At 38.4% G+C, this 27,057-nt stretch overlaps 1 protein-coding gene and 1 long non-coding RNA gene across 3 annotated transcripts; one reads left to right on the top strand and one right to left on the bottom strand.

Annotated features, from left to right (window-relative positions):
* Positions 1–178: 178 nt before the first annotated feature.
* LOC121507208 (caM kinase-like vesicle-associated protein) lies at positions 179–25,538 on the bottom strand. The gene is made up of 11 exons (XM_041783423.1): positions 25,422–25,538; positions 7,514–7,654; positions 7,282–7,413; positions 4,528–4,602; positions 4,237–4,375; positions 4,003–4,123; positions 3,831–3,906; positions 3,578–3,714; positions 3,328–3,406; positions 3,119–3,206; positions 179–1,607 (listed from the first exon to the last, which is right to left on the bottom strand). The coding sequence occupies exons 2-11, from the start codon at positions 7,606–7,608 to the stop codon at positions 1,305–1,307; spliced, it is 1,245 nt and encodes a 414-aa protein (XP_041639357.1). The 5' UTR covers positions 7,609–7,654; positions 25,422–25,538; the 3' UTR covers positions 179–1,304.
* On the top strand, positions 9,564–17,852 carry LOC121507209. Of its 2 annotated transcripts, none has more exons than XR_005991706.1 (3): positions 9,564–9,663; positions 12,196–12,295; positions 17,673–17,852. It is a non-coding gene; the product is annotated as an uncharacterized LOC121507209 (long non-coding RNA). The 2 variants fall into 2 exon arrangements; XR_005991705.1 differs by lacking the exon at positions 9,564–9,663 and adding an exon at positions 10,919–10,949.
* Positions 25,539–27,057: the final 1,519 nt, after the last annotated feature.

Genomic DNA, 27,057 nt, shown 5'->3' with positions numbered 1-27,057 from the left:
TCAATTTTTGGTCAAAACATGCCTAAAAGTTCAGCACAGGATTGTATATACTTAGCTATATTTTGTGTTTTCAATGTAAACATTTCCTATATTTTCTAATAAAAGAAAAATGAAATTAGACACAGGTATGTTAGTTCTAACATTATCAGTAAAGCACAACTTGAAAAAGTGTCACAGTTTCAGCAATAAGAGTATTGCTCATTTTATTCATTCACAAGCGTTGTAGCAACTTGTTAGCTCAGCTAAATGTTGCTAAATACACAAATAAAAAAATACACATGTATACAATGCAAATATACATAGTGGTACATGTTATGGACTCAGCTATAACCTCTGAAATTTACTAATTACAAGTGACAACACAACAACAACAGCTAAAACACCACTCCACATACAATGCTCTAAAAGTAGCTTTCTGTATTTCAATCTCGGTGTGTAAGAAGACAGAACACAAGTATCAATACAGCAGCATTGAACTAAACAGAAGAGAAATGAAAACAGCTAAAACATTTCAAAAAAATTGCTAAGTAATTATAATTCAGTTGTTTGAAACATTTTAGTACATAACTGCAACAAATATTAAGGCACTTTAACTTAAAAGTATGCTTTCTTGCTGCCATAAAATTGTAAGCTGACTGAAGTTGCACAACCCTAATCAAGGTGAATCCATCTTTTAATGATCTTAAAGTGATTGTCACATTTTAATTAATACTTTTTTAAGTAATGAGGTAAATGTATCATAAATCTTTAAAATTTTAAGATATGGCGTTCTCCAATTCTAAGCGTGTTTTATAATCTAAAATAAATAGGCTTTCTGGATAATACTGCAATAAATGTACTGTACATATTTTTAAAATCTCAGTATTATTAATTTCCCAATTCTTTCAACTCATAATTTTAAGTAACAAGATGTGAACTTAGACTAGTAAGTTCTAAGCTAAAAAATAGCAATTTGCTTAAACAGACAACTACACCTCTATACAAAGAGCTGATGACTACAGATGAGTTGATTTTACTAATTTACACAATGAGTTTTTACAGTTTTAGGGAAAAGAAACAACATAGGAGCTACTTTGCGACTAGCTTTAAAGGGACCTCTACACAAATTAACAAGGGAGAGTGGAGAACACTATTCAAAAGACCAATCAAGACTAAGAGGATGGTAAAAGCATGAAGCTGTGAAAAACTGCAAACTGGGGGTTAGTTAAACAGCATAGACATGGTTTTCTCATGCCAAATGTATTGGCTCTACTGCACATGTGCTTGTTGTTGGACGAGGGTCTCTGCTCATATTGGTGTGACCCCTAGTCTCCCTTGTTTTGCGGCAACATCTGAGGAACATCTCCATTGCAGCGCACCTGTGGCTGCTCCTCCTGTCTGGCTCCAACAGGCAGGGGGAGTGCAGGGTTGGATGCAGTCTGTGTGTCAGAAGCCTTTTCACTAAGAGCAGCCTTAATGCTGGCAGCAAAGCTGCCGCTGCTGCCTGGTGGAGGAGCAGCTGCGGCACCGCTGGGTGCATTGGGGTCAGCTGCAGCCCCTGTTGCAGCGGCATCTCCCTGCTCAGAGGCCCGGAGTCTCTTCATCAAGGTGGTCACTCTAACGGCTTTCTGTGAGGAAAGACACACAAATGGTTTAAATTTACTGACCCATTCTGATGAACTGAGGGTTTTGACACGTCAGCAATGACAGTTAAATGAAAATATGAAGCTGTAAGAAGAGTAGCTGCTCTCCTAGTGAGCTGTGTTTCAACATTATCATGATGTTTCAGGCAAGCACTCTCATTTTCTACACACAGCTGTCCTTTAAGAAGAAACAACATCATCCCAGATATATATCACTACATTATGAATGCATTTTGACTGTAAATCCAGGCTGTTGGCCTCCAACACCTTGGAAATAATTTGCCTTGTGCTTTAGTCATCAAAGGTGTATTCAAAAATTGTCATAGTACGGTACTTAGAAGTATATTTAAAAGTAAAAAAAAAAACAATGCTGTGTACACTAAACATAGAAAATGGTGTTGGTTGGAATAAGAACATTTGTAAGTTGTCTTGTGAAAATTTTCTGAGAATAACTGTGTATTCTGTGCCATAAAATTGATCTGATCTGTTGCTACTATGAGTTGGATTTTTAACTGTTGCCCTGACAAGAAGTAACTTCTAATGGCACTTTCTGAAGGGATATTTTCATCAGTAATCTCCAGACTTTGTCGAATATATACAGAATTAAACAACAGAAAAATACATTTGAAATATTTTGTCTATATTTGTGACATAAGAATGTCAGAAAAATCTTTGAAAACAATTCCAAACAGCTGGTATGTCAAAGCGGAGAGACTTTGGCATTTAATCTGTCCTGTTGCTGCAATACTCCACCTACTTTCTGCTTGTTTGCACAGGAAAGCATGGCAACCGTGAACGAGTGTGCTATGTTGAAATTGAAGCTGACAAATATTGAGCAGAAACTGATTTAGACTGAAGTTACAGCAAAAAATGAAATGGAGAAGATGTACAGCCACTGAAATAGTTGAGGCAGAGGACAGGGGATTTTTTTTCAGGGTTTTTGGGAGGGTTGAGAGACACTGACATCAAAATGCACACATGAAATCCTCAGACGGCAGAAGATTTTACTACATTAAAGGCGTGTCAAACGATTAAAATTTGTGAACTAATATTAGAAAGTTGTAGTTATTCTTGATTTTGTTATATTTTTGAAATTTCGTTTTATTTTGCATTAAAACGTTTTGTTTCATTTTGGAGCTTTGTACTGTCTTAAAAGAAAAAAAACTTGAAAATGAAATGGCAAAGCCCCATTAAGGTCTGATTCATTACAGTGTGTGCTTATTTTTGAGAAGGTGCATGACCGGGCTACATGTGAAGGCCTCTGCATAGAGTCACGGCTATGCAGAACTACAACATATGCTACAGTTGGACTGTTTGGTGAAAAATAAAGGATTGTAAGGCAATGAAGGGATTAATGTATAATTCCAACAGCACTTGATAATATCTAGGACTGATTTTCATGACAGTATGTATCCCAAAAAATCCATTAGATAGCAAAATACCATCATTGATATAAGAGCCCTTGTTGTTACATTATATGAATGGCGAAGTTATACCTTCCACTTGGCTTTTGCAAAGTTCTTTTCTATTTGTGCACAAACGCCATCCTTGATGTTCTTGTCTGAGGCTGCATTTCCAGAAATCCTGAGGAAACATGATAGATTTTATTGCACCAATAATATTTGCACCTATTAAAATAACATGCATTTTGTATTTTTCCTAGTCACATTTTATTCATTTTGATAATTATTATTATTTTTTTTACCATTCATGGGCAATGGCTTCCTGAGAAGTCAATCGCTGATCTTGGTCCACTTCCATCAAAGAAGCCACCAAGTTTTTGGCTGCAAAAAAAAAAAAAAAAAAAAAAAAAAAAAAAAATATATATATATATATATATATATATATATATATGATATAAAATATTGAACCTCTTTTCCCTGCTCTGCATTCCTTCATTGAACCAGGCAAATACAGGCACAATAAAATGCATTTTCCAAGCTTAATGTTCTTACCAGAATCTGAAATGTCATCCCAATATGGTGAATCAAACTCATAATCTCCAGACAAAATCTTGAGGAAAAGGTTCTTATCCCGATTGTCAGGATCATCCTCATCGGAGTCATCATAGAATGGAGGGTTTCCAGACAAACTATGGAGTAAACAATACAAAAAATTTAAGGATATAACCCTTTTTTGATAGAATCATCTGATTATAATGACACATGTACTAAAAGTATATTAGTAAAGACATTGCTGGGTACTTACAGTATATACATGATGACACCTATGGCCCAACAGTCCACAGGCCGTCCATATCTCTGCCTCCCAACCACCTCTGGAGCTGGAAAAAAAATGCTTTAAGCTGGTTGGTCCATAATATAACTAGTATTTCAGTTTAACCTATGCATTCTCCACAGCCTTGTTTGATGTTACTTACCAAGGTATTCTGGAGTCCCACATGGATCCTTGATGAGTCCATTCTCCAGTTTAGCCAGCTGGAAGTCACTGATGACGATTTTGGAGTGCTTCAAACGATTAAAGTACACCAAGTTCTCCAGCTGGGGAAGTAAACAAAGAGAGGTTTAAACTGAGATGGTTTCCTGTGGAGCATTTTAATTAGCTTGTGGTGAAATCCTGTAATTTTTCACTAGGTGTCAGTAGTGTATTGTACCTTAAGATTTCTGTGGACTATTTTCAGAGAGTGCAGGTAGGCCACAGCCTCCAACACCTGCCTCATCACGTTGCTGGTGTCCCTCTCAGAGTAATAGCCTTGATCTAGGATCCAGTCAAACACCTCTCTGCCTGTAGCACTGAAGAGAGAAGACAAACAAATACAATGTATATCACTTGTTGATGATGATAACGCAGAAACATACTGAAAGATAGTCTTTCATGAGCAAGGGAGTACTGTGCATGTCAGTCTGCACCAACAGTTCTCTCCAGAGCCGTCAATAATACTCACAGCTCCAGAAAAAGGAAGTACTCCTTCTTAGTTTCAAAGGCATCGACCAGCTGGAGGATGTTGTGATGTTTTAGCCTTTGAGAAGTAAGAAAAGGAGAGGAGAGAGTAAAAGGAGGGGGGAGTTAGAGGGGTTAAAATAAGAAAAACTAGAGTCAGTGAGTTGTGCAAGTAGCTCAGCAATGTGCAAGTGGTTGGGGATGATTAAGATGAACTTGGTATTTGATAACGACATCTTTGGAAAGAGGCTGAATGAAAATATGACAATCAACTCAAGCACTGACACAAATTACAGTACAAATTTATGTCATTTAAGGCTTTAAATTTCTCAGGTGACACCCTAACTTCACAGATAACAGCGGGCTCCCCTTATCAGATGTCACTGTGACATTCAAGGATTGTGGGTAGTGTAGTTCTTTAACCCAAGATCACCAAAAAAAACAGTTTTTCTTAAAACAAGGTTGACAAACTTGTGTATGAACTTGTGTCTACTACAGGAGCACATGCCATTGTTTAACACTCAGTAGCTTGTGGTACGTCTACCTTGAATGTTTAATACATTCTATGCATTTTAAAGGCTTTTTCAAAATTCAAGGGTAGATGCGCCCCAGCTGAAACTCTTGTTTAGTTAGGAACAATTTGATCTTACAACCATCTTACTCACATTTCAGTAAGATTCTTACATCAAAAGGTTTCTTTACTCTGTTCATAGCTTAAAACAAAATCCAAAAACAGTCAAGAACACTCTTATGCACATTTGAGTGCTGATATGCCAATGCTAAATTGTGTTATGCTTTTATTGATCAAGCATCAATATTACCTCCGCCAAGGACGTTATGTGGGTTTGATCATTGGTTTGTTAGTTTTTTGTTTGTTAGTTTGTTAGCAACATTACTCAAAAAGTTGTAGACAGATTTTCATGAAATTTTAGATTTTAGATTTTAGGAGTGATCCGGATCACCGTCTGGATCCTGGAATTTTATAATTCTGTACTATTGGGAGACAGGTCTAATGGCAGAGGTCTGCGTTGTTTCCACTTTACACCAGGAGATGGCGGACATGAGTAACTTCAATCCAAGTGGCAGTTTTTGGGTGTGTTTCTATTCAAAGTTTTGGAGTTTATAGAGTTTGAAAGACGCACGCCCGGTCGAGCAGACGAGTCAGGGCGTGACAGAGAGAAAGACAGCGAATTGTAGCGAGAATACTCACAATACTGGGAGGAATAGAGGAATATTCACCCTCTGCCATGACTTCCAGTCGTCCAGTGAGACCATGGGTGCATCTGTTGGCACCCTTAGCGAAGCCAGTGCTTTGCCTCACTGTGTTTCCACCACACCGGGGAGGGAGTAATCGGCGAATACTGTGGTGGGGGGCACATGGGGATGGATCCAGGAATTTTTTAAAGGATGCTTCACTATTGGGAGATAGGGCTAATGGCGGAGGTCTCCGAGTGCTTTTCTAGTATTATTAATTAACATGTATAAATACACACGTCAACCAGACAGACCAATCAGGTCAGGGACGAGAGCACCTTGCCACATCAACTTTGGTCCTGTACTGCTCTGGCCTCCTGATGGCCATCGTCCAGGCCTGCATCAGGCCCATCTCTCCAGGTAACCTCCCAGCTGACCCCTCCACAATGCACGTGATTGCCCCAGGCATCTTGACCATTCCACCGGGTCCTGGGCACCCAGTATACAGTGAGCTAGATCAGGCCCAGAAAAGTGCAGCTGCCGTTCCCATATCAGGCAGTTGACCATTCCCATCCCAGCTCTCCTGAGCATGTCAGCATTAGACGCACAGTCCTACCAGCGATACCCAAAGATTCGCCGAAGAGAAGATGCCACAAAGAAGTCCAGATGGGCATCCATCAACATCCAGGCCTCATAAGATTATAGTAAGTCTGGATGCACCAAAGACTGAAAGACTCAGACTTTCATCTGCACGCTCAGATACCACAAATGGCACACTGTCTTGCTTGGCAAACCCATCTCTGCATGCACTAGCCCAAGACTGCAGTTGATCTTTGGCCTCACAGTCAGTGGATCGATGATTGCTGCCAAAGTAGGATAACTGCTCTACAACATCCATGCTCTCACAATTCACACAGATTTGAAAAAGCCAGGGTTGCCAAGTGGGAACCCATTTTTGCCGATGTTTCATTCAGTTAGTCCCATGACACCTCCAGAGGGCTAAACTGTGATACCCAGCATCCCAGCATCTCCATGGTAGCTCTCTATGCCAACACGGAGAGTCTGAGGCGTCCTCTTTCTAACCATGGCCAACACAGCCCAAACAGCAATGCTACCTTCAATAGACCCAGGCACTGTATACAAGCTCCAGGTAGTGAATATAGATGATTATAAATTAAACACCTAGGTAAGACTTTTTTTGAATACATGATACGAAATTAAAGCATTCAAAACATTAAAAAAAAATTCTTAAGATCATCATGACTGGGCCCCAAAAAGCTTTCCTGTTCCCCACTTAAAGGAGACCAGTGCATGTCATCCAGTGCTACAGTAGCTTACTGATTTGGGATTTTTTTGTAACAAGAAGATTTGCTGAAACCGTTGATTGTTGTTAAAAACAATACATTATTCACAGTCAGATCTTCAGGATTGCTTTTTGCAACTCACTTTTCTGACTGACCTGAAGAAAAGAGTTTTTAGCTCATTTGTGATACAACTGTCTCAGTGCCAGGGCCGTTCCTCAGACATGTACGCTCCATAATGAGAAGCTCAAAACTGCACTTACATCTTTAGGATCATTATCTCGTTCTTGGCAGCTTTCCTCACTTTTCTCCCATCCTTTTTGTGGAACTTTTTACAGGTGTACATTTTCAAGGTGGTCCTATCCTTCGCCCGGAATATCTCACAAAACTCCTCCCTGTAAAAGAGAAAACAGAGGAGCATACATCATCATGAGCACATCTTTCCACTCTTTATGGCCTTTTAAACATAAAGATGGACAAAGTAGATGAACTTACGATTTAACAATCTGTCCGAGGTCATATTTGTCAGTGATCTCTGAGGGATTGTTGTAATCCTTCTTCTCGCCGAGTGTCAGACAGCCAAATGGCATGGCAGCTCGTGCCCTTTAGCCAGGGAAAATCCTGCCACAACACAACCTGTCAACAAAATAACATTTATTAGATTTATCTGAACGGTGCAACATTTTCATAGAGCACTGATGAAGAGCCTGGTGGTGTTTCCTGTAAATGTTTCGCATCAATAAACGGTTTCTAATTGTAATGTTAGCCATAATTGCTCTGTGATGGCTGTTCACACAAAATGAAAGCACTAAATCAATGCACACATTCACAGTATGGGGAGCAGTTTGGATGCATGAAACCTTTCAATCATAAATCAGAGAACAGGTCTGTGCAGTGAAGCTTGTGGAACTAAATTATTTCAGGTTAACCCAAGAGCAAAACAACACAAAATTTGATTTTCCAATAACAAAATCTTCTGTGGTGAAGTCTGTCAGACTGCCAGGCGTGTTTCTATCATTCTGCAGTGAGTCAGGTCTGTGCTGCAGCAGCAGAAGCCTTATAATTATTCATCTGTCTGCTTCTAAAACACTTGGACAAGTTTGACCCTGTGCTTGAGCTGCAAAGTTTGTCTTCTCTTTGAACATTTTTTTGCAAAAAATTCTGAAAGTTAAGAAAGCTATCAACTTAGAAAGAAATGTAAAAGAGTTTTGTTTAAATTCCTGCGAGTAAACCACTTAAATGTACGGGAGGTAAGTTCTGCCACCAGGGGGCTCGAAATCAAAAAATAACAAAAGATGATGAGTACAGCTTTGCCCCTTGCTTCGATTGTTATGAACTGACTATGTTCATTAAAAACTGTGCTGCAAGCTACTTGCCAAGCATCCTAGGGTTGCTTGTGATGTTTAACAGGTGGCCAATTTTATCAGCTTTTCTCCCTATTTATTTGAAATGAAAACAGTGGTTTGCTGTGTAGGTGATGCAACTTTTGAAGCCCCTATTAGAAAACTCCACAGTAAAAATAATTAATGTTATGTGGAAATAAATGTACTGGCATGAGAGGAAGATTCAGAAACTTCACAGGGACAAGAAGACTGGGTTTTCTCTCAAGAATTTTACTTGCAGCTGCAGTCATTGATAAATGCACAAGCCAAAGACAAAGAATGCACACTTTGACAGTCATTTATACACTTGACGCCCGATCCAGGGAGGCACCCCATGTGACCACTTCAGTTCCATAAAAGTACATTCCTTGACCACTATTTCTGGTAGGCTGCAACTTAACTTTGTTACATCATTCCATTATAAAACACAATATTTTCTCACTAACAATTAGTAAGCTGTGGAGTGGAGCAGAGCGAGGCAGTGTGTTTCTTATAGGGATTGGACATGTTTAGTTGGGGCCACTCTGTTATGGGGGTCAGTAGGTTTGGGGATGGAGCTATGTGTAACAGGTGTGTAATCATGATCCTTCACAAATAAGCAGCATAAAACATGAGTGAGATACAGCAACAGAACGGCATCTTCCAGGAGCAGTTCGCGCTTCCTTATGTAGCAGTCTTTGATATAAAATCCAAAGTTTCCATGACAACACAATAAACCTCTCAGTTGGGACAACTTTGTCAAGAAATGCACATGATTTGCAGTTATAAATATGTTTTCTTTACTAGCACTTATTGATTGACTCATTGTTGTTATTTACATTTTATGGTGTGGCTGTTCTAGGATCCTCCTGCCCTTCCATGAGCCTACATGGAAAGCATAAAGCAGGAACATCACATGTTCCAATGCACATGCATCAGTGACAACAGAATGGCATTGATCAAGAAGAAAAATGATCAGAATCAGAATCAGAAAGAAGAAGGAGCTGGGTGGAGGAGGGTTTCAAGAAGTGTCTTTTAAAAGGAACACTAAAGAGAGCAAAGCTAGAGCAGTTTATATAATAAGGCAGCCTGAGTGCAATTAGCCAATAGTGAGTTAGAAGCAAATCAGCTGGCCATCAGCTGATGAGGGCTTGCGTGAGATCAGCTGATCTTAATTATATGGCTTTGCTTGACTCCGTGGCCTGCCTGAACTAATGCTAGACACTACAGGAACTAAAAAATGACATAATTCTGTGGCTGCAAAAACTGATGGAAATGTTAAAGGTAATACAAGAACCCAAGGAAACAATATTTAGTTAAGAAGTGACATTTAAGTGCAAAAATTTTACATTTTAAACCTTTAACAAAGGAGTTGTAGCTACACATGTTATGATGACATGTACTTGCTGCCCCTTAGTGAGGCACATTGTCATGGTTTTGGGTTTTGTTGTGTTAATTTTTAGTTACTTAGGTTTCTTGTGCTCCCTGTGTTTGATTTTCAACCTCCCGTGTTCCCTTGTCCTTGTGTTTCCTAGTTTAATGTCTAGTTTTGTTATTTTGTATCCTCATCCCTCCTTGTGTTCGTGTTTCCTGTTTTATTTTGTAGGTTTCTTCTCCTTGTGTGTGATTTCTGTTCTCTTCCTGCCCTTGTGTTTTCCCTACCTCTGATTGTCCTCACCTGTGTCTCACTGTCCTCACCTGTCTCCCTGTGGCTAAACACTCCCTGCCTATGTAGTTCCTGTGTTTCCCTGTGTCTACGTCAGTTCGTCTGTGAATCCTGTTGTGAATCCCCTGCATGTGCTATCCTCTCAGTGTCTCCTGTGTTCCTTCATGTTTCATTTGGTGAGATTTAGGCTTTGTATTTTTGGCCCTTTTGTACATTTTGATTTTGTTAGGACCTTTGCTGTAGTTTTTGCATTTTTAGTTAATTAAAGAGTTTTTTGTGCCTTTTACATTTGGGCCCTTTTTTAATACACGTGATACACATTTTCATATGAAACTTAAAGCAAGAGCTTTGCTTTAATGAAGGAGGTAAATTTTGTGAAACACTTTGAATTGTAATTTACCATACATGCATGATCACACAATAATCAAGTCAGATGTTTGCCTGCAGCACATTTAGGCCTTGTCCACACGGAGATGAAAACGATATTTCCGTTTCATTTTGAAAAAAATTTACGTAAATATGAGATCGTTTCAGGAAATGTCTACATAAGCACGGAATAACTGAAAACGCTGTAATATATATGCCAAGCCTGTAGGTGGTGCTGTAACGCTGTCAAGGAAATGCTCCAAAAGAGAGAAGATAACAGAAAACTGCCACTGACTTTCTCTAGTTGCCCTTCTGATTGTTCTCCGCGGTGGATTTAATAACATCTGGTGTATGTTGTTCTTGGCTGTGATAAAGGAGCATCAGATTAGGCTATAAAAGCCATAATAAGCTTAGTAGCTTCTGCAGCACCAACATGACCCCTTAATTCCACCGCGCATACGGCGGAAGTGAGCTACGCTATGTGTGACGTAATCGTTTCAAGAAAAACGCGGTTGGCTGTTCACACGAAGATGTAATGGTAAGCATTTACAGATTTGTTCACTCCGGGACCTGGTTCCGAAAAGTACCATTTATGGTCTCCCAATACGCTGTTTCTGTGTGGATGAAACGCCGATATGACAAAAACCGATACTCCTGAATTTGTGTCCGTGTGGACAGGACCTTAAACAAGTCCAACATTTGAAACCCCGAAATGTCTTCCATCACAGTACATCATTATAGATATTCTTTGGTATTTAAGTATATAAGAATAAGAAATAAAATAAGAAACAATGTTTGTATATTGTTATGCAAGTACTTGACCTATAGAAACAGGGGTTGTGACAAGCATGTGCACTAAAATTATTTTTAGCCAATAATCTCACCTTGAAGATTGTTTAACCATTTATTTTGCAACATATTATGTTTGGCGTCAGGATCCGACTTAATCACTCCTCACAGATTTTACATACAGAATTTGAAGAGTGATAATATAACAGCTTTAACCCCCAGTCGGAGCCAGCAGGTGGATGCTGGGGTGGAGGTGGGTTGAAGGCGAGAGCACAACACTGATCCAGGCACAGCGTTGCAGCAGGCAGAGAAAGGAAATCTTGCAGCTTAAATAGTCTGCTAGTTTAGGAGGATGCGAGTCATGTGATTTGATCAAGATGCATGTCAGGTGTGAATGATTGTGCTCGAGATTACTGGCAGAACTAACTCGCAGGCGTTGTTTCATTGTATTAACTGCCGAATATTAATATTTCAATTTTAAAAAGTATGGGATTCCAGACAGACTTCTCTGATGATTTCATTCACTCCATCACTACCTCATGAGTCCTTGGGTTATGCAAACAGATCTTTGTGTTAGAACTAGTAAGTACATCTCCACATTAGCGCACATCTTCACAACACAAATACGCTGGCAACATTGGTGCTGACAACCAAGACAAGAAGTTACCCAATAACTAGTGCATACAGCTTCTATTTTTTTGTTGCCATGGTATTGAAAATGTTTTCTTACTAGTAACAAATCCAAATTTTAAGTTCTTGCATCATGACAATCCTATATGAAACTCTTAGATGTTTTACATCATCAAACAATCATGGTTCACTGGAGTCCCAAAAGCTTAGACATGGATTTGAAACCCTTTCCAGGCTGTTAGATGTCAGTGACTTTCTCATCTGTTCTTGAATATCCTTATCATTAATGTGTTGCTATTTGAGATCGATTAGCCTTCTTCACCTTTTCAGACAGGTTCTGTTCAAGTAATTTCTTGTTTTACCAGGTCTGGCAGTAATTAGGCCTGGATGTGGCTCCTGACATCTCCTAAACTCAGCTTTCCAAGGAATTTGGTTAATCAAAGCCACTTTTTCACATAGGGCCAGGTAAGTTTGGATTACTTTTTCCCCTTCATAAATTAAATCATAATTCAGAAACTGAAAAATATTCTAAAATAAGAAATAAGGAAGGAGACAAATACTTTTTCACATCACTGTATAAGGATACAGTCAATCACAGCAGTCACTCTGCTGCAGAGAGTGCTAACACATCTACCTGCTAGTGTAGATCTGGTACCACTACTCTTTTTTTCTGTAGGATAATCCATTTCCTTAAATACAACTTTTCAAACAGCAGACAACAAAAAGAACAATAAATCAATTTCACCCACATGAATTAATTTAACACTTTTCCTTGCCAATTTCACAGGCTTAATAAAAAAATCCAAAAAACTCATAGAGAGCGACCACAGCCACAGGCAGACCCAACACTGGATTATGTTCTTTTTGAAATGTAACATAACCATGTACACACATAACCATTAGAATATTTGTTGCCGATTTTAATCAATGGTAACCAATCGACATGTTTTTTCAGAAGTCACAAGGACTGGTCATTTCTGTTTCTATAGATACCTGTAACATCTAATGACCTGAATCCCTTCAGTCACACAGCAGAATACTATACATGTTCACTACTGGCAGCGGGTGAATAGGGTTACTTGTATGGGAAACAGAGCCAGTTTGTTGGCAGGCCTTCCAGTAGAAATGGCAGCCAGCACAAAAGAGTGGGAGTAGAGAAAATCTGACTGAGGTGCTGTCTGGAGCCTCAGTCAAGACCCTATCAGAGGCACACATTCTTGCCTGTTTTAGCATCCAGTCATATCTGTAATGGTACAACAAAGAGCAGCAGTGTAAATGTTAACATGGAATTTAGGAATGGGCAGTCAATTAATGTCCTTTATTATATGTCTTTACTTTAAAGCAAAAAAGAATACTGTCTCCAGCAAGAAATCCAGTGTTTATTTCATTATAGATGAAGAGAAATACTTTAAGTATATGGTAGTAAGCTTTATATATGCAGTGTGCTACTGTCCACATGGGAACTCATTAATTTCTGATCCAGGCTCAGCCTCAGAGTTGATCTATTAAGTGTAACCTTATGTAAATTGCTTGTTTATAAAACTAAAAAGATTGTGTTTCCGCTGATGTTCCTCGTTTAAGCCTCTTTATTGAAACTGATTAAATGGAGCTTTTCTTTCTTTGATCGGTGCACAGCAGGGAGAGAAAATATTCATGAAATTTTGATTCACTTGGATGCAGTCCTACACATTTACAGGGAATAGGAGTAGCAGTGCTAGAATGTTAAGACTTTTTCTGCCCCCACAGAGACAGAAATCATGGCCTCTTTACATATGGGATCAGCCAACATGTCATTGATTGAACGTTTCTTTGCAAGTAGTAGTCAACATAGGCTTCAAAGCAACCAAATGACAGTAAATAATACCTTTATCCTGCACTTTATCTTTTTAGAGTCACTTTATATTATATGACGAGTTATAAAACCTCTTACTGATGACAACAGCACTGTTTGACTTTCTTTTATGCAACTCTATCTTGATTCCCAAGTACACATGTCACCCAAAACACTGTTAAATAATTCTCTAGTGGATGAATTACACAACAAAATAAGACTGAAACTTTCTATAAAATACTTCTACATTGTCCTCCTCTGCACTGAAGTACATAAACAGTAATACTTATGTGTATAAGAGGTACTAGTCCCAGTTAAAAGAAGATCTCTCACAGGCTTCTCATGTTACCTAAACTACTCAGGTGGGCCTGACATATACAGAGCTGTCCTGCAGTTAATACTATTTATGTTAGTGCTAGTGCTTACAAGTGGGAACAGAAATCATTGAAGCTTTTTATGGGACCTAATAGTAGATAAAGAGCTTTAATAGAGTTCCTAAAGTGATCCTGTAGGTCAGCACCAAAATGATATTGGGTGAAATACGGCTCAATATAATATACTTATATAGTGCTAGTCTAAAATTTAAGTGTTAAAGCAGCCACAAAATTTAGAATAAAAAAGATGGAAAGGCAGTCAGGATTTAGAGAAATTGTTCATTTGAAAGGAATCAGTTAATTAGTGCATAACAACATAGAAAGAAATGTAATAAATTATATAGAAAAATAAACAGCAGAGCAAGAAACTTACAGGAATGTAAGATTACACATAGAAAAATCTTTTTGTTTCTTTTTGCCATTATAGTCTGTGGACTTTTGGATTATTTTGTAGGTGACATGTTTCTTGGTTTAGCATGACAAGGAGGACTGAAGATCCCTCACAGTCTTCCTCTCCTCTCTTTCAAATTGTGGATTAACAGGACTGTTGATTACAGTTTACAGTTTAATACAGTGTTTTTGATTTTAATCATTTATTATCATAAGACCGTTTAATTTATGCTTTTCCTTGTTAATTCTAAATAAACTGCAATTTACTGAGTTGCAGTCTCAAATTGCTGTTGCGCTAAATTGCTTGGGTAAAAAACATGAAATTCTGAAGGAATGTTAAAACTGGAGCTTTGCTTCCCTCGCTACATGAAGGAGGGCTAGGAAGCTTTGAGGGCGAATGTTGACACTGCAGAATTTTCTCTCTTATTCTATCTTCTCTTATACCTTGCTTTTCTTTAAATTATGTTGACAAATGTACGTGCAGCATTTCTCTCTCACCCTGTGATATGATGTGTATGTGCAGGTGGGAACATATACATGGCATAGGTGTTATTTATATGTTGGAATGGTTATTTTGCATAATTTGGATTGCAGATGTGTCAAGTAACGAAGTACAAATACTTCGTTACCTTACTTAAGTAGAGGGTTAGTTTTGGGTATCTATACTTTACTGAAGAAATTATTTTTCAGCCAACTTTTTACTTCTACTCCTTACATTTTCACACAATCTGTACTTTCTACTCCTTACATTTTAAAAATAGACTTGTTACTCCTATTTCATTTCAGCTTGTTTTCATTCCGGCTTGTCATCCTTCAAAAAAAAAAAAACTATCCAGATAAATCACGCCATCCAGATAGAGTGAATTTGATTGTGGTTGGATGAGAAGTATAAACATAATACCGTTCCAACACCCTATTGGTTTGTACACGATAAATCGCACCTGCGCACAAATCACAAATCACGTCACACTCCAGCAAGGAAATAGCAGACATACGTAGCCTAGTACGAAGATGTCCGTGGCGGAGACTCATGAGAACTCGAGCGAAATGTCCCAACTAAGCACCAGCGAGTAGGTTGGTCGAGTTTCAAATTCCAATTTGTTTTCTTATTTTGTCTTTAGAGTCCTATACCATTTTCAAAATTCAAGTGACATTACTGTAGTAGATATATTCTTAAAGCCCAGGTTGTCCTGAAAAAAAAGATGTATAGAGCTTGACTGTGCACCACAGGGTTGATGTTTTATAAGCTTTTTAAGACAAAAGTCCATACAAGACATGATGGTGAAAAAAATAGCTGTGAGCTCTAAGGGTTAAGATAAAATGACACTGATAATCATCTGAATACATTAATAATCGACCAGCTGGATAATCAGTCAATCCTTTATTTTGACCTCCTGGCTTCTAATTTACAATTTTACCCAGAGTGCATTTGCTGATCAACATGAATCCCAACTTATCAAGTGTGTTTTTATGGTTTTTCAATCCATCTCAATGATTTTAACTTTATGTAAGATTTTAAAGTGAGCACAAGTCAGGCTAATTACTCCCTAGGAAAGGCTGATTGTTGCAAACTACTGAGACAAAGGAAATATCTCTTATTGTTGTACTCCAGTCCAAACAATGCCATGTTTCAGTCTAATATTTATCTGAGCATCATGCAGCATACAACAGCACGCTCCTGTGCTTAAGAGGAGGGCTGTCAGTAAACCATTAGTCTGCAGTATGATGACTGTTTGGTCGATGATTATGATCTAAATCATAATTCTCTGCAAGAATCCTGCAATTACAACACCCAGCCTGAACATTACTGTTCTCTGGCTCTCACACTGATTCAAACAACTGCACTGCCAGGGTAAAAGAAATCCTAACATACACATCAGAACTGGCTTGATCATACACCAAGAAGGAAACAGATGATGCACACAACAGCAATGACTTATGTTTCATTGCTCTTTGTCTCTTTCTCTTTCTGCCATATTATGCAAAATTACATAATCAGCATTGTGTTTATTTATATTATTTACAAAACTTAGCTCCTAAGCATCCTGAATGGCCCTCTTTGGCACACTTTTGGTGGCCTCTGCTGCCTCACAAAGACAAACAATGCTATCCACAGCGAGCAGAGTTCCAGGGTTGAGGCTGAGGTGAGAGCGTTTAATGCAATCTTTATGCTGCAAAATGCATCACAGACCCGTACACCTGTTCTCAGAAAATCAGCTCACAAAACCACAGCGCAGCAAACACTTAACAGTCTGTAAGAGGAGTCAGATAAAATTTTGTTCTCGCTTATTTTCCCTTTTTAAAGTAAGATAAAAGACGGCTCTCCTTCAGCAGAAGAAGAAAGAGATACAAGGCAACGGGCTATTGCTGAATCAGGATTCTTTTATCTTTGCCTTTTGAAAGATCTGAATGAAGAGTTCTTCATTAATGAGAATGAAAATGTGGCTTCAAATTAAGGCTGATGAAGAGCAAAGTGAACTATGAAGACCTTTGGGAGGAAAATGACTGAGGCTGAGCAGTTGTATTAGATAAACAGATTTTAAATTAACACTTAATTAAATTTACATAAGTATAAAGTAAGTGAAGGTACCATGTCTTTAATTTCTCCTTAATAACTCATTTGATGTTTTTCTTTTTGAGCACATTAGACTTTTTACATGTATTTTAATGTAATTACTTGCTGGATGTTTTCATTTAATATTTTATTGCGCAAAGTCACACGTAATTTATGAACTATAGCCACCACATTTCAAGGCTGAAATGAGGGTTAAATTCAGCTTTCTCAGACTCTTCTAGTTGTGTTAAACAATCCTCTGCTGCACAAATATTTAGAGTATCAAGATTTCCAAGGCCAGGACGTGTGAATCCAGATAAAAATGCCTCAGATTTTAAATTCCATATTTTTTCTTACAAGGATCCCCTAATCCAACTCACTTTTGTCCTGTATTTTCTTGTAAAAGAAAAACTTATTGGATCAACCTGATCATTATACAGACTTATGCCCCTAAATCCTACATAGTCCATCTGAGGATTGTTCTGTCAGATACAGTATTACTCCAACCAGCTCAGCTCAGCTGATCTCAAGAGATCACAAGTTCAGATGGGTATAAAGTGAAAAACATTCGCCTTTTGGTTTGATATAATATCATTACAGTAATGGGATAGACGATCTGCAGCCTGAGCCTGGTGTTTCATTTTGAAGTTGATTGAATGTCTCCTTGTGTGTCTTCCTTACTTATGGAAACAGGCTCCACTAAAAAATAGACCCAGCATGCATCTCCAGAGAAGTGGAGCTGCATGGTGCTTCTGGCACACAGAAGACAGACAACAGCGTGTGCTGTGGAAAACCTAGAGACAGACTACAGAAGGGCCAATTGGCATGGCTGGAACACTGTGCAGATGGATTATGAGGAAACCTGGTATTACGATGAACAAATCTGGATTATCACAAATCTACAGGGGCCATCAAAATTCACACAAAATTGTAATACATTCACAGCTGCTTTAAATAAAACATTATATGTTGGATATTTCTGCTTTTTGGAGAAATATTTAATTACTTCTACAAGGGCTGAACAATATACGCTGGCAATGTGTGCATGCACAATAATCAAATCCCAAGAATGTACAACAGTCAGGTGACCTTATGCACATCACACAACCGGTTTGGTGGTTTTGTATTTTAGCCAAAAAACACGTTTTCTCTTTCTGTGGCCGATGTGTATTAAAATTAGAAGTGGAAATTTGAATCGTCATCATCAGAAGCCAGAAAAGTTTGCTCTGTGCAGCAGGGTCAGCGTCTGTCCTCCTTGCTAAGGATGCAGGATATTATTAAGGGCATCAGCAGATATTACATATAGATATTAAATGAATACTTGAATCAAGCTTTGGCACATAATGAAAGGTGTATTATGTATATCTGATTGTGAAAAATGTGGAACAATTGTGCATTTCAAATGAAAGTTTTGACAGAAAAACAAAGCACTAATTGATGAGGTTGAACACTCAGCTCTAATCTCAAACTCAACAGGATAGCAAACAAAAATCAGAGTTACTATCACGGATACAGCCTCTGAAAAGAGAACAAAAATGCAGAGTTTTACTGCTAAATATAGCTTAAGAGTTTATGCATTTGGGCTATATACTGGCTGATATCCAAAGATTATAACAGAGATGGATATATATTTATGCAAACCTGAAACAGAACTTCAGCTGGATGGCTTTCTGCAGCTGATAAAGCTGCCTCTCATGAGACAACCATGACATGATTTCATCAAAGTCTAATATTACATGCTAATCTGTTATGAATAATATCTACAGGGATGTACACTCCTACATTGGATTGTTGCTTTTAGCCTAGCTTCACACTTAACTCACTCGGTCTCTCCTCATCTTTAACTGTTGTCTTCTGTCTCTGAGCCTCAGTCGTTGTATCAAACAGCAGCTAGACAGCTAATAACTAGCTGTGTGAACTCCTGCTGTAAAGCCATATACACACTTCTTGCAAAAGAGCTACTGCATCAAAAGTTACCTAATGCTATAAGCAGTTGAGCAGGGATCTCTGTGGAAATGGGACTGATGCCCTGCTTTACCAGTGCTTTCATGATGATGCTTATCCATCTACGGATGATAATAAATTAATCATTTGTAAATACACTCACTGACCACTTCATTAGACGCATCTGTTCAATGTAATGTACACCAATGACAACAATCCTTACCATGAATTCTACTTCAATGAATACATTTAAAAACAGGCAAAAATTTAATTGGCCAATATATCGGTTATCAGAATTGTTTTAATTTCCTAATATTGGTATCGGCATCAGCCCCTAAAGATCCATATCAGTTGCGTCCACGTTTAAAGCTCCTTAATGCATAGCAGACAAGAGTAGGTCCTGAAATTATCACCTCTTTATAACAAATACTGATTGTGTCAAGACAGCCTGGCTACAGACCACCACAGTTAGAGCCTCTGTCTGAATGGAAATAAATGCTAAAACTTTCACAGTGATGTAGGAATAAACTTCTGGTTAAGGTTAGGGTGAGGGTTACGGTAAGCGTTAGAATACCATGGGGTAGAAGTCAGAAACCTGACCTGTAAAACCCAACTACAAAACACTGAATAAAGCAAAGCATAACAGTCTGCTTACAGGAGAAAAGCTTGTCCTCCATGAAACCTAGCAAAGGCAAAACCTAACAAAGCTACGTAGCTAGTGTAGCTACATTTTCTACATAGCTTATGTAGCCACATTAGGTTCTACATTTAAAAAAAGCAAAAGCTGGCATAGCTATGCTTACTTAGATACATTAAGCCACATCCAGCCGAATTCAGGAGTATATGCAAAAGTTTTTTGTCAAAATGGCGTTTTGGGTTACTGTAAACGATATTTTTTGAAAACCGGTCCCAGTGTGCATAAATCCGTAAACCACTACTGTTTCGTCTCCGTGTGGACAGCTATCCGCATCTTTCTTAAAACGATTACGTCACACACAGTGTAGCTCCCTAAAGATGCATGCGCGGGTCTGACCAAAGCAATAATAGCTGATTACAGGGTTGTGTTCATGCTGCAGAAGCTACTGAGCTTGTTATGGCTTTTACCGCAAAATCTGACACTCCTTTACAACCACTGCAAAACGCACACACTCTATGTTCTTAAATCCAACGCGGAGAACAACCAGAAGGGCAACTACAAGAAAGTGCGTGTCAGTTTTCTTTGATCTTCTTCTTCTCTTTTGGTGCAGTTCCGTGGCAGCAATACAGCGCCACGTACAGGCTTGGAATATGCACTACAGCGTTTTTAGTCGTTTTTAGTGGCTCCGTGTTTACACCGATATTTCCTGAAATGATCCCGTCTTTACGGAAAAGTTTTTCAAAACGAAACGGCAATATATCATTTTTGTCTCTGTGGACAGTGCCTGAAACTTAGGGGTTTTTAGACATGCAAAAATCCAATACTGGAGTTTTTTTTTCAGCAACAGACTTTACAGGCATGTTTTATGGACCTCTGAGACCAATTTATATTTGTCTCAGAATGCTAAAATATGTACCTTTTTAAGCTCAAGTTTACAAAGCTAAAGCGAGCCAGTGTTTGCAATAACTACCTCTAAAAGGGGTCTTTACATAATTCAATCCCGGATCAAGCCTCTGACTTTTTCTTCTGTTTTGTTTATGAAATGTTTCTAAGTCTTTGTTTGCATTGAGCTTTTTTCATGAATGTGTTCTGCCAAACTTTGTAAATAGTTAATTAAAAAAAATCTAAAGCGTAAAACCTGAATGTGTTATGAATTGTAAATCATTAATAGTGAATCAAAAATCATGAAATGTGCATCAGTTTGAATTTGAAAATTGATTCTGTTTTAAACCATGACCCCCACAATCATAACCGAATCAAATCGTAAGATTGGGAAGATTCATATTTCTACTAAAAAGCCCTCGAGCGGGGTCTTAAGCATCTTATTAAACCATAACTATCTTTTATTTTAGATCTGTAAACAAGTGTATTTACAGATGTCAATCACAGAAACTGGTTGTCTGTTGGTATCATTTTAATGTTAAATTCAAAAAAGAAACAGACACTGATACGCCTGCTGAGTCGTGCTGACTGTATTGGATAAAAAAAGGGTGTACTGCGCACAGATTTTCCCTGAAGTGGCTGCTCATTTTTATGGATATTGTTTGCTGTTGCCTTGTTACAGTTTTTTGTTGATCCTACTAGCATACTTTGTCTGTGTCCACAGAGAAATATGTAACAGTGTGTTTGTCTGCGTGTGTGTATTTGTGTGTGGGAGGATATTTATGAAATAACAACAGAAAATTCTCAAGCATCTTCTGAATGCAGCTTTTGGGGGCACTGGGAACAATAAAACTAGTGAATAAAGACACAGGTGAAAGAGATGAAATTGCTCCATTATGTACACACAAGTGGTTTGGTGCATTTTGTTGAACACTGTTATGATTTTTTTTTTTGTCAAAGTCAAAAAAAGTGGGAGCGGGCCAGAGGGAGCTGTGGATTCGGCCTGTTCAAACAGAATGGCTGGGTGATGGGGGGCAGCTGGTGCTGATGAGGTCTAAGCCAAAATTTAAAGCCTGTAATGGCTCATTTATGGGCTAAACGTTGTTCTTGCTGAGCTGTGAACACAGAAAACACATTCACACATTTCATTTTCAAGGACATTACATCACACATGAACAGAGGGGAGAGAAGCGTGTTTGTTCGGAGCGTGCTGAGAGGAGGGAAATGTTGACGTGCATGAATCAGTCTCCCTTTGTGCTGAGCTCTGCAATGCTCAGAGTCAACCATTCATCTCATCTTCTGGCATCACCAGCTCATCTGACCAGTTTCTTCTGATGTTGTTTTGTTGCTATGGTCACCAAGTGCTACAGTATGCACCATGGTACTGTCTGTGCAGAGCAGCTCCCTGCGTACTCATCGACATCAGAACTGCCCAACACCACTGCCACTTCATGTGACTGAAACTGCATAAATGGGTCTGAATTTAAACAGTGTTTACCAAACAGAATCCTCCTGAAACTCATGATGACAAGAAGCTGAATGCTCAACGATGCACACCATGATCCAGGTAACACATTCAATTCAGTGTGAAGCCTGTTACATAAACAAAGGACCGCAGCTCTACTGAAAAGAAATCCTTTTAAATACTGTATTCACTGATGCATCTGTCGCTGTTCATCAGAATGAGCCATCAAGGCTGAGAGGGAAAGAGAAACTGGACACCTGTTAAAAAGAAAAAAAAAGGAGGGCTTGACGTCGTAAAAAGCCTTGCAGCATCAGGAGATCTGCTTTAATGTCTTTTCCAACAAATTTCCCAACACTTTTTAAAAAAGTTTAAGTTTCCCCTGTGTTCAAAAAATCATCTAGTGTACTTAAGAGTTCTGCTCTAAACATGTTTTAGCAGATAGGCCCTCCTCATTGACAACCATACAAGTTTCTGCATCAAACCAATCCACTGTGCAACACAAAGCCAAAAGTTTGCTTTCTTGGCTTGTTTCCTCTCCTGGACGTGATCCAGTTGCATTTCCAAAATGCTCAAATGTTACTGACACAACTTTTGACCCCCTGAAGATACTTCTGCAGGTCCACAGTATCTTTCAAATATGCATTTGTTGAAGCTTTTATCTGGTAAAGAAAATGAAATTAATGCCAATGACTCTATATGATCTACAAAAGCAAACAAGACCATCAGAAAAAAGACCTGTTACTTTTTACAGCTAAAAATCTACTGCCACAGGGTAGGTGTCAAACTGAGCACTAAGCAGGAAGCTAAAGAAAAAGCCTGCTTTTTATTTCTACAGAAAAGTTTGTAATTGAAGCATTTACAATGTTAAAATGTCATTTAGTAGCGATTTTATCCAAAGTGACATGAATCTGTGACATAGGCAGGTGTTCATGGGGTTAAGGACCTTGCCCAAGGATCCACAGTGGAAACCTTTTAGACTGTTAAAGACATTACAGTTTTCTTGTTAAATAAAATTTAAAGCTCCTGTGCTGAATTTTTATCTAGAAAATGAAACACACTGAAATGTAAACTGATGCCTGTTTATGACTTTTAAAATCAAACAAAATCATCAGCAAAATCACTGACAAATTCTGTACTGTTTTTTGATGTCTGAATCTGCCAAGTGGTAGGTGCCAACCAATGTAATCACCTACACACAACAAACCCTTTAAATTAGATATTTTCAACAGCACAGATTTTCACAGTGTTACATTTGGCTGTTTAAAGAACACCAGTTTTATTGTAAAAACAAACCAAAAAACTTAAAGCTCCTATTATGAAGTTTGAGGCTATGTTGATTATGGCGCCCCCTGTGAATCAAGGCTTAGCACTTGATGCTTGATCCTCTCCTTTAAATGTGTGATGTTCCTTTAATATGCAGGGTTAGGGTTAGCTCAAAGTGACTCTTTGGCTGTTAAAAACATTAGGGATGGGCAGTGATCAGATGGCCTAGTGGTTAGATCACGCCCCATGTATGCAGGCAGCACAAGTTCAAGTCTAGCCTGTCTTCCTTCATGTCTCTCCCTCACTATTTCTGATTCTATCCACTTTCCTCCGATATAAATAAATACATAAAAAGCCCCAAAATATATCTTAAAAAAGAAAAAATACGAATGCATGATACCATCAGCATGTTGTCAGTATTGGCATATATGACTATTTACACCTGATATATTGCCTGTACATATTGGCAGTGTAAATCAGCATTTCTCAACCTTTTTTTCCTTTTTTTTTTTTTAGGCACAATTTAAAAAAAGTTGAAAAATCTCAAGCTACCCCAGTCAAAATGTATTAATTACAAATTCAAATTCTACATCCTATGACTGCCATTTATGCAGTAATATGATTACCATGTTAAATCTCTGAAGCAATCTCTTAAAACAATTAAAATGTCCATATTTTCACAGAATGGTCATGTAGACTTTAAAAAACACTCTGACACATTTTGGCACACCCATTGAGCTGGTGTAAGCCTTGCATCACTAACTCTAATGTGATTTCAGGAAAGGACATATATGATTTTAAGTAGTTTAAGGCACCCCTGACAATGACAGAGGCTGGTATAAATCATATATCAATCATCAATGTTGTTACAAATATATAAGTGTACCACCAGTTACAGGTGGTTGTCCAGGGTGTCACACTCAAGGAGGCCCATCATGAGCCGTGAACATTTCGAGTGAAGCCACTTCTCTATCGGCTCTGCTTGACTCAGCCTCTCTTTGCAGTAGAGACACATGGTGTTTCTTGCAATTAAAAAAGGTGTGTATATATCATTATCGTTATTGTTGTCAGCTAAAATGAGTTTACACCGACAAATAGGATATCAGCATTAGTTTATTACTGTGCATCCCTAAAAGAAAATGTTAGACTTTCTGCAGAATGGTGCTTTTGCCTATAGGATTTTTTTTTTTGCTAAGTCCAATGTCTTATTTTGACCCCTTCCCCTCTACTTGGAGTGCCCCCTTGCCTCATGAAATAGGGGTGGTGGTGAAATCTTCCTCAACAAAACATGTGTGCACATCTGGAAAACCAGTTTTGAGGGCTAAACCCCTAAGTATCCGATCATCCTACCCCCAAAAGTTGCTAATTGAAGGGTTAAATCTAAGGGGTAGGTGCAAAGGCTGCATTAGGATTGATCCTTACCCTGCAGCAGTAGCAACAGGTATGTAAAATAACTATCAGTCATCTCATTTATGATTTAGTTAACTTGCTTAGGTCCTTAAGATGCATTAATTTCACTTTGTTTCATTAAGAGAAAAACTCTCCACAGGTGCTTTAAGTATGTACACGGCAAGATCAGCAAAGATATATGATGTAGTGTTTTGTCCACAGGGGGCGCCAAATCTACACAAACTGGAAGTTACTCACAGAAGCTTTAAGCAGAGGATTAAATGACAATATCTTGCCCTCTGAGAGGGTGGCTTATTTTTGCATCACCAACCCTTTGTCTGTGAAATGATGACAAATGGGACAGAGGGCAGGGACAATGACACAGGTGAGCATGTGAACTCTAGAGCTGCTGCAGTATCAAGACAGAGGATACCTTATGTAAAAGTGAGACACAGTTACAGCTCCTTTTATGAATTAACTTGTTGATTTAAAGGTCATTTGTTGAATAATTCACAATAAATCAGGATTTCCTGACAACCTTCTTGTTCAGGCAGCTCTACCGTTAAAATCTCATTATAGGTGACACAAATGTGTTGCAGTTATACACATCTGAAGAAAACTATCCTGCGCGTTTCTGAAAATCGCACGTGCACGTGCTTTATTCCAAGATAAATGTTTTACTACTGCCAAACTTTTCGAAATCAATCATGTGTCCTCCGTTTAAGAGTGAGATGAGCTGAGACATCAGTAAGAAAGCTCGGAGAACAATCTTTAACATTCTCCACCTCTCCCCTTTTTTGGCAGCAGAGCTTTAAAATCTTATGATGCTCAGCCAAAGATTACGCAAACTGCGTTCACTTACCTTCGATGAAGTCAACTGGTGCTAATCAATAATCCAATCCTCCGTCTATTAATGGAGTCTATTTTTCTTGGCTTGGCTTCACTTTTACCCTCCGCTGATTGTGCAGCCTGTGCGCGCTATCAGACAGATCTGAGATACTCGAGCATTTCCAACAAGTCAGCGTGTTCGCGGAGTATTACGTGAACGTGTGATGGTAACAGCGGGGCTATGATGCAGGAAGGAGGGGAGGTGTGCGCGCGCGCGTGAGACACGCTTCTGTGTCCAACTGTAAGATTTGTGCGCGCGCGCGCGCAGCAGTGCAGCAAATGTTTGGATGACATGTTGATCGTTTTTAGGAGTTGTAACGGTGTATGGATTGGGAGATGATGAAGTCTATACGTCAGCTGATAGGCAGCGAGGTCAAAACATTTTTTTTAAATTAAGTTTGATGTGAAGTTGATGTCAGTCACTCAATGATACATCATTACCAAAACCTCCACACAGCCTCTCCCATCACTCCAAAACAAGCCATTCCTTCCACTCTCTTTAGATCCATGTCTGAACTTCCGTAGAGATGTAGGCCTACCTTGGTGCACTGCCCTCTACATCAAAGTTATTGATTGATTTTTTTCTTTTACTTTGATATCACAGATATTTCAAGAAGACAGACAGAAGAAACACGATGAAACAGGCCTTTATTTTATTAACTTATGAGGAAACTTGTGGCATACTTTTGTGCACCAGACACCAGACATGACACATTTTATGATTAAAGTTGTATAAGAAAATTTGCACAGATAAGTAAAAAACAAACAAACAAACAAACATGCAAATCCTCAGCCTGATTGACCTTGCACAATGCACAAAGAATAGAAAAGAACTTAAAATCTAAGACATCATGAAGGAAACAATGTTATTTGCACTTGCAAGCCCCAGTGATGTAGTGGTGCATGCAAAAGTGGATATACTCTTAATATTTTCACAATATAATACCATACAATAGGACACAGGGTGATGCAGTGCAGTTCAATATGATGCAACATATATGGTATGTTAATTTGATATGATACAATATAAAGTGCCAGAGCTTGATCTGATAGCTACTTATGCAAAACCCCACAAGAAGGAATGTTGTTATACTGAATATCATCACTGCTTTAATTGAAAGTGTCTGAGGATAATCACAGCAGTGATAATATCCAGTGCAGCAGCTCAATCTCAGATATGATGTTGCTTTTATAAACAATAAAATTTACTTTTTAACAAACTCCACTAATTTAACTTTGTAACTGAAACTAGACTGTTGCCAGGCAACCCAAACATCGTACTGTGCTCTGTTAATTTGTTTGTCTCCATGGTTACTGCAGAGCAGCTACTTTAGAGAATGAATTTAGTTTTGTTTTAAAAGCTCTAAATGTGAATTAAAAGTACCCAGAACTCCTGGTTGAGGTGGAGTGATGCATCTCGTGAAAAGTTCCAGCGTTGTACCATCCATAAATCGATAATCTTCCCATGATTGTGGTTGTGTGAACTGAAGCAGAGTGAGAGAAATAACTGACAAAAAACTTCAACAATGTCCTAATATTTTGATTTTTGTGAGATGTAAGCTGTATTTATCAATATTAAAACAAAAAATCTTAAAATATTTCAGCAAAAA

Source organism: Cheilinus undulatus, linkage group 3, assembly GCF_018320785.1.
Source record: "Cheilinus undulatus linkage group 3, ASM1832078v1, whole genome shotgun sequence".
Lineage (NCBI taxonomy): Eukaryota > Metazoa > Chordata > Actinopteri > Labriformes > Labridae > Cheilinus > Cheilinus undulatus.
The sequence above is the reverse complement of the archived record's forward strand: the minus strand, read 5'-3'. Positions and strand labels throughout refer to the sequence as shown.

Coding starts and splice junctions, on each gene's coding strand:
- LOC121507208 (XM_041783423.1), bottom strand. CDS start 7,608: ATGCCATTTGGCTGTCTGACACTCGGCGAGAAGAAGGATTACAACAAT. Junction 4,603..7,281: donor GAGATAATGATCCTAAAGAT/GTAAGTGCAGTT, acceptor TACTTCTCAAAG/GCTAAAACATCACAACATCC. Junction 4,124..4,236: donor TAGTCCACAGAAATCTTAAG/GTACAATACACT, acceptor TTACTTCCCCAG/CTGGAGAACTTGGTGTACTT.